At 38.0% G+C, this 16232-nt stretch overlaps 1 protein-coding gene across 1 annotated transcript in view; it reads left to right on the plus strand.

Annotated features, from left to right (window-relative positions):
- Positions 1-16232, plus strand: part of rxfp1 (relaxin family peptide receptor 1) — a 72798-nt gene that overhangs the window by 4024 nt on the left and 52542 nt on the right. Inside the window, exon 2 of the mRNA XM_040010098.1 lies at positions 2709-2846. Within this exon, the coding sequence (XP_039866032.1) occupies positions 2709-2846 (138 nt within the window). The remainder of the gene's footprint in view (positions 1-2708; positions 2847-16232) is intronic.

Below are 16232 nucleotides of genomic sequence, written 5' to 3' on the forward strand. Positions count from 1 at the left end.
TAGGTTAAAAGACTAAAAGTGATAAATGAAATGTTAAACTACAAAACTGTTTATTCAATTCTGGAACAGTGGATTCAATTGAATCCAATGAATTAAATAAACTGCCTTTGCTACTCTGCTTTACAAGTTCAGCAGCAACTAAATATCTGATATAATTGCCTTTTACTTGAGCTTAAAAATAAAACTTGCTGATAAATTTTTCTCTAAACGGGGCTGCAGAGTGGCTCATGCTCATTGTCAAATTTGTGTAAATGCACTTCTTTTGAAAAGTTCATTTAAAATTACAGCCACTCATATTTCCTACACCTATTTAAGACTGTTGGCAGTTAGGTTAAGTGACAGCACGACCATCTACAGGCAAAAGCTAACGTCTAAGAATTGCTTTAATTTTCGTTCTTTGAGGAGGGAAAAAGCAAGAAGCCAAACATCGGAGATTTGGGTTATTCTTATTTATGTATTAGACTTTAAACACTGCCAGCATGCCATCTTATTGTGCTGCAGTGAGTAACTACTGATGTGTGAGATCTATGTTAGTATTCCCAAACTGATTTAAATTACAGATTGAACTATTTAAAAAACAATAATGGGGTTTTGAAAGCTAAATTTTAATATATTGTTCATAATCCATCTCTAACATGGTGATTTAGGAAGAATCAAGAAAAGACTGATAGTGTTAGAGAGTAATATGATGATTTTAACTGTTTTAAATATTAAGGGCATATGTTTATTTTATGATTGCAGGTGCTGCTAACCCTGCCTGGTATTAGCGCACTGGTGTTGTATTAGTTCCTTTCAGGAAAAACAAAAAGGAGGCAGAAATGTTGGGCACACCAGATGTTATCAAAATAAAAAAGAGATTAAAATGATTTCCCAGCACTTTCAGCATAATGAAACTGTCCAGCTTGATGTATAAAATTCAGTGACTTTTACTCGACAGAATCTAATTTCATGCCATCAGGTTTCAAGATGTGAAGCTGATATGGTTTTGTTTTGTTTTTTTCACAGAAAATAAAGTGTGAGGGGACTTTATTGTAAACATAATCAGAAATACGAGCATGTGCAGCATGCCATGAGTGAAACCTTTTGATTAGTTTCCACCTTCAGCTGTTCAACTTGTTTGATACCTCAAAGGTGCAATGTTTCAAGTCAGGAGCAGGTCTTTTAGGCCTGACAACATGAGGCATTGTTTATTATCCCAAAATATTATTTAAAGAACACACACAAACACATTATATAATACCAAATAAAGAACCTGCATTTACTTTACTTTAACAGTTTGCGCTAAGGGCAAGAGAAAGGATTGAAGAAAAGGAGTAGATTGTGATTATAATTGGGTGTCAGTCCAGGAATGCCAGTATAGGTTTAATCAGTGTTGGGAAGGTTACTTTTAAAATGTATTCCATTACAGATTACAGAATACATGCCCCAAAATGTATTCTGTAACGTATTCCGTTACGTTACTCAATGAGAGTAACGTATTCTGAATACTTTGGATTACTTAATATATTATCATGCTGTTTACAACAACATGAATGTACTATTGCTGTGATTTATTACTGTTACTGAAGGTCCGCGGCTCCGAAACGTAGTAAAGGGACCTCTGACTAATACGGTGGGTTCTGTGTCGGCTCGTAGCCGAAAACTAGCTTTACTTTGTTGTCTGGGTCAACTTTGCTAGCGAGAGACAGAGAGAGGCATTGAAAAGCTGCTCCAACGGAACTTATTGTTTTTGGAGGAAAACACGAACACTGTGTACAGTCGAGTCTTAATAGCTTACTTACAACTGGGCTGGTCAGGCACTCTTCTTGGCTGCAGTGGTTATTATTATATTTACATGCTTCCAGCTCCCGTTTTTGCTCGATGACAGCTCGTACTTTTCCTTTTTCTCCCTCCCTCGCTCACAGACACATAACGGGTATGGCAGTCCATTCTCCCTGCAGCACGGACTACACTGCCCATGATGCTACATTCTTTAGAGCTATACCGGTAGCATTCTGCCTATTAGCTTAGCACAACAGCAACAAAAAGGCGCTCTCTCACCCAGGAAACACGCAGAGAGAGAGAGTGTCACCCTGTAACCATGGCAACCGTAACGCTGCCGCCTGGAACGACAGAAGATAGCTGTCAAACAAAACCCAAACAGTCCTGACCCGCCACAATATGAAACAGGGAAATACCGCCGTGTAATCCATTTATTTCAACAAAGTAACTGTATTCTAAATACCACCTTTTTAAACGGTAACTGTAACGGAATACAGTTACTCATATTTTGTATTTTAAATACGTAACGGCGGTACATGTATTCCGTTACTCCCCAACACTGGGTTTAATGTATAACCTAAAGTTGGGCCCACATACTGTTTTTTGAACCAAAGGCAGACTCAGTATGTAATTTTAATAGTTAGAGTGCGAATGAAAGAATAGAGAAGACGTCCATGTTTCATAAAGCCCATTTTACATTTGATGCAGGCACCAGGTAATATATTTTGTTCTGTCTCTGAAGTACATCAGTTATTTAAGATTGCTTAATGAAGTACAGCAGCTCGTTATGGATTGCAGAAAGAACAGCAGCCTGGATGTTCAGGAGCTCACAAAAATATCAAGATGAGGTTGATAGATGTTACATTTTACTGACACATTTGACAGGAATAAAATAGAGTATCAGAAACTTTCTATTCAATCATATTGCTTTTCTGCTTTGTTTACAGCACTCAATATGACAGAGGAGAGGAGGACTTGCCCACTAGGATATTTCCCCTGTGGGAACCTGACCTTTTGTCTCCCTCAGCTCATGCACTGCAACGGTATCGATGACTGTGGAAATCAAGCAGATGAGGAGAACTGTGGTGAGTCATTGTTTCTACTTGAACACTTGTTAATAAACTCATATGCCCTGATGCATACATCTTCAAAATACCAGCTCCAGAAAGCCCTTAGGTAATGGCTGACACATACACAGTGTTTGAGATTTTCCTGGTTTATTGGTTCATGTGATAAATTACTGGTGTAGATGCTATAAACACACACACTCATACATACAAACACCCTTGCTTTTGAGTAATAACCACTGCTACTGTATTAGAGAACCTTGCTGATGCAAGCTGTGATTTGTAAATGTACAAACTTAGCTTTCCTTGTCACCTGCTGGTGGCATGGGCAGTGGTATTAATATGCATGCTGGCTGCTGTTTTTTAAAATATGTTAATTTACATCTATGATGTACCTTCGAGTCCTGCACTGGTAAAACTCAGTACTGAACTCAACCCGACCTGGACCCAGAAGCAAAGGTTCAGAGCTGGCTCGTGGCATAAGGACTATAAATACAGCTGATGGGTGTCAGGATACGGTAGGAATGAAGAATTTTGCTCAGAAATAATCATTATTCATAACACTAAATCATTTGCATTTTATGCACAGCTGTCATAGTAGCTCTTAAGCATTATATAATATAAAGTTTGAACTATAAGGCAGTTCGACAAATTAAATTACGATGATAACAAACCAAACTCCTCCAATGTTTTATTTTTAAGTGTGTTTCTCTTTTGCCTCACCCATTGATTTCCTCCTCTGTCCATTTTTTCTTTATTAACCTTGAAATTATATATACACTAAATACCAAGACACAAGTCGGGTTATTAAATTTGCTTTAAAAATCTGTGCTTATCTATTTATATCCTACACTGGAATTACATTACTCAAAGTGATTTTGCATCATAACTAACATTTATTGATAACAGAGTGAAAAGGTCCAAAGCACCATAAAGCATAGAAATGCAAACCTTTTAATGTTGGAACTTTCTCACGTGTGCTGATCTGCAGCTCAGATTGCTAGAGTAGGCTTATGTATGACTGATTTCAAGAATTAATCTTGAGGAGACAATCATCAATCATGACTCCTGTGGTGAAACAGGTGCAGCTTATAAACCAACTGTCACATTATAATGAATGACATTTTTTTTTCTTCATGACTTCCGTCCATTCCCCAAGCTTCGTTTCGTGATCCTGCAGGAAAAATTATGATGTGATTTCAGTTTTGTTTTCAGCAGGTGCTGGTGTGTAGAAGTTAAAACTATTTCACAGTATGCAATCACAGATTAGCACATTGCTAGATAACACAGTGGTACACTGTAGAAAGAATAGTCAGTTGGTTTGTTTTGTAATCCAGCACCTAACTGTTAAACATATAGTGTCCATAAGTATTTGGACACTGGCACAATTTATAAAAACTGTACAAATGAATCTAAATCATAAGCAAGATGTGATTGAAGTGTAGACTTTCAACTTTAATCCAAGAAGTTTAAAAAAAGTTTTAACTTTTTAGGATACTTTAATACATAATACATCAAATGCTGTGTTTGCTCCCTTGAGAAGCTCTGCTAGGCCTTTACTGCAGCCACCTTCAGCTGCTGCTTCATTGTGGGACTCTGTGGCATCTTTATCTTTAATAAAGCATGCTCTGTTGGGCTGAGATCAGGTGACTGACTTGGCCATTGAAGAATATCCAATATTTTTGCCTTGAGAAACTCTGGGGTTGCGTTTCCAGTTTCTTTGGGTCGTTATCTATCTGCACAGTGATGGATTCTATCTGCACTTTAGAATCCATCCGGCTATTTCTATCAGCAGTCACATCTTCAATAAACACTAGTGACACATTTCCGTTAGCAGCCATACGTGCCCCCGCCATAACATTGCCTCCGTGTTTAACAGATCATGTAGTATATTTGGGATCATGAGCTATTATTTTCATTCTAAATTTTTTGATCTTCTTAACTATGGTACAAGTTAATTTTCCTTTCACTTCCCCCCAATTTTATTTTTTAAATTTCAAACTGTGCACTTCTGGAGAAGTATTTTGGTGTTGCTGAGCTGGCCAGTGCATTACTTTTTGTTCGTTTGTTTGTTTTTATTTTTTCAGATATACCTGATGTTTGGCCATTGCTAAAGTTTTTGCTATCTGGTTTTTTGGGTTGTTTTTGTTTTGTTTTTTTTATTTTGGTTTTTCAGCCAAATGATTCCTCCCTCACTTGCAGTGACACCTCTTTGGACCTCATATTGACAATTCAAATTCTAGTAAACAGCTGTTAAATATAAATAATCAACACTATCTTTTTTCTGCTTCATTTGACATGGGATACCAAACAAACAATCCTCTCCTGGCAATGAATTATTAATAATAAGTTATTCAGTTACTTTTGAGCCTCTGAAAACAGGAGACTGTGAAAATGGCAGTTAATGCAATCTTGTTTTTAAAAAAGTCTTTAAAGATGGAAATCCAACACGTTGATCCACTTCTATCCAGGCAAATTTTTCGAATATATTTATTTGTACACTGTCAGTCAAATGTTTGGACACAACTTCTCATTTAATGTTTTTTCTTTATTTTTTTACTACTTTCTACTTTGTAGATACATGCTGAAGACATAAAATATATGAAGCTAGATATATGTGTGTATATATATGAATTATTAAATTATTAAAAACTCTAAATATGTTTTCATATTTTAGTTTCCTTAAAGTAGTCACACTTTGCTTTGTTGACAGCGCTGCAAACCCTTGGCTTTCTCTCAATGAGCTTCATGATGTAGTCACCTAAAATGTTTTTCACTTCACAGGTGTGCCTTGTCAGGGTTCATTTGTTAAATTTCTTGCCTTCTTAATGGGGTTGGGATTATAAGTTGTGTTGTGCAGGGGCTTGTACACAGCTGACAGCCTTATTTGACACCTGTTAGAATTCATATTATGGCAAGAACCAATCAGCTAAGTAAAGAGAAACGACAGTCCATCATTACTTTAAGAACTGAAAGTCAGTCAGTTCTTGCTAAAACTTTGAATGTGTCCCAAAGTGCAGTCGCAAAAGCCTTCAAGCACTACGATGAAAGTGAGGAGCGCCCCAGGAAAGGAAGACCAGGAGTCACCTCTGCCGCTGAGGATAAATTCATCCGAGTCACCAGCCCCTGAAATCGCAAGTTAACTGCACCTCACCTAACCCCTAATCCTGCTAAGAAACCACTACTCATGAGAAGCAGCAAGCAGAAGAGATTTGTTTGGGCCAAGAAACACAAGGAATGGATATTAGACCAGTGGAAATCTGTGCTTTGATTAGTCCAAATTTGATATCTTGGGTTCCACCTGTTGTGTCTTTGTGCAACACACAAAAGGTGAACAGATGGTCTCTACATGCATGGTTCCCACCATGAAGCATGGAGGAGCAGGTATGATGGTATGGGGGTGCTTTGCTGGTGACACTGTTAGGGTATTTATTCATAATTGAAGGCACACTGAATCAGCGTGGCTACCACAGCATCCTGCAGCGACATGCCATTCCATCCGGTTTGCGTTTAGTTCGACCATCATTTATTTTTCAACAGGACAATGACCCCAAACACACCTCCGAGCTGTGTAAGACGGAGAGTCATGAAGTGCAGCGCCAGATGGTGTGACCTCCACAGTCAGCTCACCAGAACCCAGCCGAGATGGTTTGGGATAAGTTGGACCACAGAGTGAAGACAAAAGCCCCAAAGATCTCTGAGAAACTCTTTCAAGACTGATGGAAAACCATTTTAGGTGATGACTTCATGAATGCCATGAATGGGTGCTAAGAGTGTGCAAAGCTGCAATCAAAGCAAAGGGCGACTGTTTTGTAGAATCTAAAATATAAAACATATACTCACTATGGAAATATGGAATATGCTCACAAATAAAAAATAGTTTTGATGCCTTCAGTGAGAATCTACAATGTAAATAGTCAAAAATTATGAAAAAACATTAAAAGGGCTCTCCTAACTTTACAGACTGCTCTATTAGTGGGTGTTCTGCCTTGCTGTCCATATTTTTGCTAGTCTGCAATGTTGGTCCTGATGGGACGTAAGCACAGATGTCACCAGATGGTCAACAGCTGCTTCTGACTCTTTTATTTCATCATCTGAAAGGCTGCCTCAAATTCATTGATCATTCAGTTCCATTTTTACTCTGATTCATGAAGTAACTAAAAAAAAAACTGTGATTTTCCATTTCACTGATACAACTGCACAATCAAAGGAAAACAAGCCTGGAAATGCCTCACTGTGCTGACTGTCTGATTAAAACATGTCCAAGGGAAAGTAACTGGCTTTGACACTGCCAATTGGGAAAGATTGTCCTTTTGTTTTGTCCACAGATGTAAAAACATAATGAGTGAATCCTAACTCTCTAAAACTGCACACTCACTACCACTAACTTCTTAAGGGAATATAGGTCTTGGAGATGATTGTAAAGGCGGCTGAGGAAACCTTTGCGGATAAAACCTGGTGGTGCCCAGGTATAAGGATAACAGGATTATCATTGCATTTGCTATGCAAAACCAAAACAAATACAAGCACCTTAACCAGTAATAAGGAGGAAACTTTATACTACATAGAAGCTAAACAAGGGCAAAAAACCACCGACACTTACATTTCCTGACATTTATCAATGCCTGTTTGTGGTGAGTACCAACATATCAAACTAATTAAAAATTATAAATCACTTCAAGCTTGCTTTCTGGCATGTTGGACTCTCGGCCACTGAGCTGTGGCTCTGTGATATATGGAGACAAAGATGTTTGTATAGTTTTTTGGGGTGTTTTACCTATTATTTAATGTTTTACTGGAACAATTTTTATGCTTTTTAATGATGTATTTCAGTTTTATATATTTTATTTTACATTATATCATATCACTGCATACAAACAGTACTATGATGTTTTACTTTGGTATTTAGTAATATAACATATAATATCATTGCCATCTATCCATCCGTTCGCTTCCGCTTATCCTTTTCAAGCTGCATTTTCAACAAAAGCATAAAGATTTTCTTTGATTTATTCACTCCAAGTTAAGTTAGTAACCCAGCAAGTTAACTGATTTATGTCAATGCTTTGAAAACTCAAACACAGAGTGCCCAAATAATAAATTGTTAGGGAAAATATTCTAAAACACTTCTTCAGTAAAGACTCAGAGAAGAGAAACACACAGAGTTCTTGCTAGCAAGGGCAGTCTCAGAGACTCGCGCTGAGCTTTGCCCTGGTCTTTATTTATACTTCAGTGGTGTGTGTGTGGTGTGTGTGTGTGTGTGTGTGTGTGTGTGTGTGTGTGGGTGTGTGTGTGTGTCTGTGTGTGTGTGTGTGCTGCTGATCAAAGGGTCATAAAAGCACAAAATAAATTGAAGGAAGACATGGATACGCCTCCCCAGACCATCACTGACCCATTGCCAGACCGGTCATGCTGAATGATCTTAAAGGCACCATAGTTCTCTGTCTGTCATGTGTTGGTGGTGGACCTGCTAATTCTGGTGTTCTATGGTAAATGCCTCCACTGTGCCGGGCTGTGAGCAAAAGGCCAGCTGGAGGATGTGGGGCTCACAGGCCACCTTCATGAAGTCTGTTTTTATTTGTTTGGTCAGAGACATTCAGTGGCCAAGCAGATGCCAATCCTGCTGATGAGTTAAGGATCTTGCATGGCCCTGTCCAACTCTCCTAGAGTAACTGTCTATCTCTTAGAACCTCCTCCATATTTTTGAGAATGTGCCGGAAGTCACAGTGGAAAAGGCACGTGTTGATGTGCAATAATGGAGGACTTAAGCTATTAGTAGTGGCACTGACCCTAGTCAAATACAAGGCAGGAAAAATTACATTTCTTTGTTACGAGTCGTCTCAGTGTTACACCTGTAGTGTACATGTTATTAATTTCAAATCAATTCAATTCAATTTTATTTATATAGCACCAACTCATAACAGCAGTCACCTCAAGGCACTTTATATTGTACAGTAGATCGTACAATAATTGATACAGAGAAAAACCCAACAATCATATGACCCCTTATGAGCAAGCACTTTGGCGACAGTAGGAAGGAAAAACTGCCTTTTAACAGGAAGAAACCTCCAGCAGAACCAGGCTCAGGGAGGGGCGGGGCCGTCTGCTGTGACTGGTTGGGGTGAGAGAAGGAAGACAGGATAAAGACATGCTGTGGAAGAGAGACAGAGATTAATAACAGATATGACTCAATGCAGAGAGGTCTATTAACACATAGTGAGTGAGAAAGGTGACTGGAAAGGAAAAACTCAATGCATCATGGGAATCCCCGGCAGCCTACGTCTATTGCAGCATAACTAAGGGAGGATTCAGGGTCACCTGGTCCAGCCCTAACTATATGCTTTAGCAAAAAGGAAAGTTTTAAGCCTAATCTTGAAAGTAGAGATAGTGTCTGTCTCCCGAATCCAAACTGGAAGCTGGTTCCACAGAAGAGGGGCCTGAAAACTGAAGGCTCTCCCTCCCATTCTACTTTTAAATACTCTAGGAACAACAAGTAGGCCTGCAGTGCGAGAGCGAAGTGCTCTAATAGGGTGATATGGTACTACAAGGTCATTAAGATAAGATGGGGCCTGATTATTTAAGACCTTGTATGTGAGGAGCAGGATTTTGAATTCAATTCTGGATTTAACAGGAAGCCAATGAAGGGAAGCCAAAACAGGAGAAATATGCTCTCTCTTTCTAGTCCCTGTCAGGACTCTTGCTGCAGCATTTTGGATTAGCTGAAGGCTTTTCAGGGAGTTTTTAGGACATCCTGATAATAATGAATTACAGTTGTCCAGCCTGGAAGTAATAAATGCATGAGCTAGTTATTTCAGATGCAGCTGAAACCGATTACGACCTCCCCTCCTACTTAAATGACCAATTCAATATTCCAGGAGTTGAATGTGATACTCTGATGTTTTTAGTTTGTTTTCCAAAATGTTTTTGAAGGTTCAGGATTTTCCTTCTTACAGCTGGTACCTAAGCTGGTACCTTTCATACATATAGTTTTCATACATTTTACAGCACAGCAGCTCACCACTCTAACGTCCACAATTCAACTTTAAGACCCCAAATTGATGTCTCCTCATCAATTCCATGTGTATTACTCTACAGAGTAGTATACATGCTGTATAGACCCACTACAACTATACACCTGATTAAAAACCTTTAAGGGTGAGTGACCTGAATCATTAAAAAAAGAACAGTGGTGTATTGCAATATAATTGATCTGAATAGAAACAGTGGTCAGATTCTTTTTTTTGTCTGTAGAATAACAGCATACAGCTGCCCCACTTGTTTTTATTTTTCCACACACGTGTCTTATTTCTTGCAGACCCGAGCTTAAAAGAGTTGAAAAATATTTACTTCAATCTGTGCATGTAACAATTTGCACCTTGGTTCCAGAAAGCAGACTCAGATAGCAAAAAAGCCAGAACACTGGCAGTTTCTTTTATTATTTCAACATGACAGGGTAGTTAAAAGGTTGGCAATCAGTTCTCAAAGTAAGTGATTGAAAGTGAAATATTTAGTTTTAGGAAGAGGTTCTCTTTTTACAAAGATGTCATTTACTTCCTTTTTTTTATCAATACACGTCTTAAATGTTATGCTGATAAGAAGCAAATGTTGTTCACCTTACTGTGAAAGATAAAATACTCTTGTAGTAGTTTGACTGTCTTTTTTTATTTTTTTACCAAGCATCGCCAACACCAGTTATGTGTTAAGGTCAATTGCATAAATGTCCTTAGAGATGAGGTGCACAACTGCAAAATTCCACCTGACAGAACTAAAACTCCTAAATGTAGAGAACTAAATGAGATAAATAAAGGTTGTTAAATTTGAATCCACCTGCCAGACAGACAGATAGACCAAATATAATTTGGCTTCGTTTTGAGTCAGCAGACTTTTAAAACATGTTGGAACATTAACCACAAACAACTCTGATTGTTTCTTTGTTCCATCATTTTGGAGGTGTTGGAGGAATTTAAATGGTGCGGTTATAGAAAACTGTCACACTCGGTCATAAACACCTGGTTAAAATAGCCACTATGATATGTGAAAAAAAACCCCACATAAATCTATGATGACATATATAACTGTAGTAAAGACTGAACCAGCATACCCATTGGTGCAGTAGGGGAATCTCTTCAGACTGAATTGCCATTTCATTATCTTCAGTACTCAGTGTGACACCTTTTAGCCATTTTCAGGGGGAAAGCGTTGATATCCTGCTGGTTTGATGTCACTTGCAGTCAAGGCTGATGATGTTGCCCCTCGTTTGCTCGCTTAACCATGTACACTTTATCACAGAGCAGAACAAGCTTAGAGAAAACAGCTGTCAGAAAGCAAAGTCCCAATGCCACTTTCAGGTCAGCGACTGTTCCGTTAGCTTCTGTGACTCTTTGCAAACAAATCTCATTTATGAGTCCTTCTGGGACATGAATACAATTTTTCTTGGCGTATCTGTTCATATTGTTTATTTTCTTTTTAAACTATTTGATACTGGGTTAAGTATTGTAGGACAAAAAACAAACAAACAAAAAGCTTGTCCTGTGTGGGCACAGCTGCCAAAGGGAGTTCTAATTTAAAGACTAAAGGGATGAGTTATAAAAAAAAATCATCCCCATATATTTGTTTTGAAGGGGCAAAGGAAATCAAAGTCAGGTCAACCTTCAGAGTGTCCAGTTTTTGGCACATCTGTGTTGTTTTAATTTTTCAGTTGGGTGGTGGTCAGGTGGTTTTGCCATCCCTAGTTCCTCCTGTCCATGTATCTAAGTATCATTTGGATGTTCAGATCAGGGATTTACTTTGGGTGAACATGAAGCCTCCCAAGTTATCAAAACCAGTTAAACCTGTACTTCTTTTGATATAATTAAGATCCTTGGATTACAGTTTGCTGTTTTTAATACAGTAATTATGATTGCTTTCATTACGGAAGATATTGAGACTTTTAAACTAATTAAGCAAAAGGCTCTAGTTATGATATTCAATATTATCTTCTAACTTTATTATTGCCTTTGTTCATCTGATTTCTCCTCCCACGTTTAAACAGCAAGCCAAAATATTGTTTTATTCATCTCCAAAAGTTGATTCTGTTCATCTGGACATAGCGTTTTGTGGGAGAAACGTTTCGTCACTCATCCAAGTGACTTCTTCAGTCTCATCTGAATACAGCCTCTGTCCGTGCGCCCCAGGGTGGCTGTGGCTACAATGTAGCTTGCCTTCACCAGTGTGTGAATATGTGTGTGAATGGGTGGATGGCTGAATATGTAAAGCGCTTTGGAGTCCTTAGGGACTAGTAAAGCGCTGTACAAATACAGGCCATTTACCATTTACAGGTTTCCCCAATCTTATAAACAGTACATTTGCATACTGACTGAACCCAGCCCACTGAAGGAACAATGGGCTGTGAGGTCAGTTCCTTAATCTTAATTATGCAAATTCTTATGGCCATTGATCAACAACCACTGACCAAATACCACTGATCAATGGCCATGAGTACCATTCACAGAGAGTTGGGGAATGGCTGCAATCACAGCATTGTAAGATGGTGAAAGATGTACCCTTAGACCCCCTCCTCAATTCAGAGATGGTCTTTCCCTTTTCACATAAATGGCCTCCTTGACTCCGCGCTCAAACCAGCGTTCCTCCCTGTCCAAGATGTGTACATCCTCATCCTTGAAAGAGTGTCCACTGGCCTGGCGCAGCATGTTTTGCGGTTTAAAAGCCACAGAGACGCAGTGTTTAGAAAAAATGCGTCTCAACTGCTCTGATACTTGAGTATGCGTTGAGACGCATTTTTTCTAAACACCAGGTCTCTGTGAATCAACTTTTGGAGATTTACTTACCTGGATGATTGAGCATGCATCAAGATTGTTTTATTAGTAAACAGACTGATGTAGTCCAACCACTTTTAGTCTCAGGAGCACACTGTACTTTTGTAGTTGTAATAATTCAAAGAATTGAACTCTAAGGTGTTTTTATACTGCCAAGAATGTCAGTATGGTTGAATAATATGCATATCGAAGTATGTATTTCTATAAGTTCAGGGACTTTTGAAATGTGCGCCTCCTACTGTGACTCTCAGCCTGGAAAGTTGACAAATATGTACTGTTTCAGCATTAAAATAGTGCTCACAAGATACTGAGTTAGAAGTTATCACTGCTGACAAAAGAGCAGTAATCCTAGTTGGCATCTTTTCAAAATAAGCTGAAAAAAAACACCACTTGCTTTAATAAATATAAAAATCGTTTCACAATTCAATGAAAAACCTTGTTTCCTCAAATCAGTAAAAACAGAATGCGTTGAGATTTAAAGCCCTTTAAAATCATATAAACTAACGAAATTGTTATTCTACCTTCTGCTTCTACTTTGCTCATAATCGAATCATCGTCTTGCTTCTTTCTGAGTTTTGCCAGCTGATAACTGAAAGACAAGGGATTAGAGAGCTTTTTCAGAGAGAATAGGAAGGAAAAAGAAGAGCCTGGGCTGTGACTGAAATGGCAAAGGAAAAAAAAGGCTTAACTCTGACTTTGGATTTTGAGAAATATCTCTAAATGTCACACACGTTAAAAGCAGCAGGGGCTTGAATGGTGAATGTCATTTTAAAGAAATGTATAATATGTGGCTTTGTCAGTATTCTCTGACAAAGAGTGTCTGTATTTGAAGTGATGTAGGCGGTTGATAATAAAAAGAGGTTGAGTATATAAGAGGATAAATAATGTTTCACAAGATAAAATGAGAGAGGAAAACTTCTAAGCAAAGTAATGAATTCAGGAAGACTTCTAAATAAAACTCTTGGATGTTTGGAAAGCATCCACACCAGCTCTGTGTGCACAGATTTCTAAACTGAGCCAAACTCTGTGAAAGGACTTGCAATGCATAATGCATAGCTTTGTGTGTATGTGAATTAAACTGGAATTACACAGTAGCAAACATCCATTTTGCCAAATCCTGAATCAAGTGTATAGATTATTAATCCATCCAGATGTTTTCAATGCATTTGTATGAACCTGATATTATAAAAGCTAAACATCAGCATGTTCGTATTGTACTTGTGGGCATTTAAAAGAACCGAAGTTACATCAAAGAATGGTTACACCATATACTTGAGTTTCACAGTGGCATTTTCAATGGATTTAGTAAACCAAAAAGTGGCACCAGCTTGTCACAAGTTCAATAAGATGGAGGCAGCTGCCAAAGTTTTGGAATGTGTGAGTGTGGAAAACTAGTGATGGCTGTGTGAGCTTGATGTGGTTGACAGAGTTGGTCAGAAAGGTGAATGAAGGCAAGCAGAGGAATGAAATAGAACTTGGCAGATCACCACAAGAGAAGAATGTTAGTATAAATACGGCTGTTCGATATAACGATATAAAAACGTCTATCGTTTCATTTTACGCTATCGTTTGTTTCGTGGTGTCGCAAAATAAACTGTTTAAGGCAATATTTTTTTCATCGTTTTGATGGTCACTGTAGTGGCTATATTAATTTCTTAAAGTTCTCTCTGTCTCTTATATTTAATATAACCACACTAGGGACGGACAAGCGCCTGTTTTTATGCATTGTTGTTAGCAACAACGACGGTAAAACCATTGCATGTCTGCTTGTTTATTTTCCACATAAACCTTTCACAATAAAGCTCAAGATCCTGTTGAGACTTTTCAAAATAAACTGAATCACATGAAAGAGCATGCAGAGTATTTACGGATGAGAAGCAAAAAAGAGCCGTCAGGTGCTAAAAAATAAACCTTAGACTCAAACGTTAGAACGGGCTTTTCCCCGCAGCACACCGTGTAATTAATACTTACATCGTTAAAACACTCGACTCCAGGTACACGACGCCCAGCTGGAAACATTTCATGCAAGTCGAGCTGCCCGAGACTCACAGAATTTATAGAAAATGTTAAATTTGTGATTTATATCGTTATCGGACGATACATATCTTATATCGGGATATGAGCTTTTCGTCATATCGCACAGCCCTAAGTATGAAGCAAAATCATAAGGCGGTAATCAGCCTGTGTGGGCACAGAGGCCTAAGTATAGCGACCATCGTTGCAAGCGGAACGAGACTGGCAGAGAAGTACTAAAAATCCGAGCCAGGTGTTAATGAACCACAGATCTGTATGTTCATGTGATCAAAGCAGAGCCTGAAAGAATAGAAGTGCCAAACTTGCAACATCATGTTAACTCTCCCTGCTTCTCTGGTCTTTCTATTCCTTTTTTCTTTTTGACATTTAACAGTGAACATTTATATGTATAACAAGTGATTACAAGACTCCAAATTCAAAACTGCTATGAGATTAAAGCCCCATCAAAGAAAGTCTTTTAGGATGTATTATATCCTAGGATATATCCATATTTCCTTTTTCTTACAATTATATTCTGTAGTCATGGTCAAAAGAAGGTATGCCCTGTTTAAATTCCAACATTTTTCTTGTCAGGATAAAGTGAAGGTAAACTGATCAGTTATTAAAATGTACTAAATATGACAGATACTGTCTCATTGTTAACTGAAAAAAAGGAAAATGTGTTTGTATAAAAAAAAAAAATAAATAAGTAGACCTTTACTGCTTCTGTAGGGAATTAAGAGGTTAATTGGGAGCCAGGAACTGCTAATTAAATGCATTCATATAGAAAAATTTGAGTGTGCCTCACATTTTATAAAAGCAGAAGTTTTGCCAGTTTGCTGGTCTAAAGCATTAGCAAGTGTGACACACTCGCAAGGAGGAAATGCATTACCAATGATTTTAAAGAAACAATTGCTGCTGCTCATCAAATAGGATAGGACAAATATCTCACGGTGACTATCAAGCATGGTGGTGGAGGCATGATGATATGCGTTTGTTTTGAAGTCACATGATATAGGCACCTTAACGTCATTGAGTCGATCATGAACTGTATAACAAAGTATTTTAGAGTTAAATGTGAGGCCTCTGTTCAACAGTTAAAGCATGTCCCAAGCTGGGTCACACAACAGGACAAAGCACAGAAGGAAATTTCCGGTATTTGTTACCATGGCCCATTCAAAGTCCACATGCACATGTGCATCAACGAATGTCTAAAAACCTCAGTGAACAATGTTTTTTTTAAAAAGTTATTGTTGAAGTTATTGCTGCACCTCAATCATTTCTAAAGGTTCTACTGTACAAGCTTTTGAAACACAGGATGTGCTTTATTATTCACACACACTGCTTCTGCATTCCAACTTACTTTTGTTAAATAAACAATTACAATGTGGAAAACATCAGAATCAGAATAGCTCATTAATCCTAAAGTTAAAGTAAGGAGAAAAAAGCTGGAAAAACCAAAACAGACTGCATGCCAGTTTATGCATGTGCACAGAGTTAACATCATGTGTTTATTATTATGTTCTGATATGTTAAATTTTAGAATTGGCACAATGTTCTTTCTTTTTACCAAGGC

Source organism: Simochromis diagramma, unplaced genomic scaffold (assembly GCF_900408965.1).
Source record: "Simochromis diagramma unplaced genomic scaffold, fSimDia1.1 OVJJ01000585.1, whole genome shotgun sequence".
NCBI lineage: Eukaryota > Metazoa > Chordata > Actinopteri > Cichliformes > Cichlidae > Simochromis > Simochromis diagramma.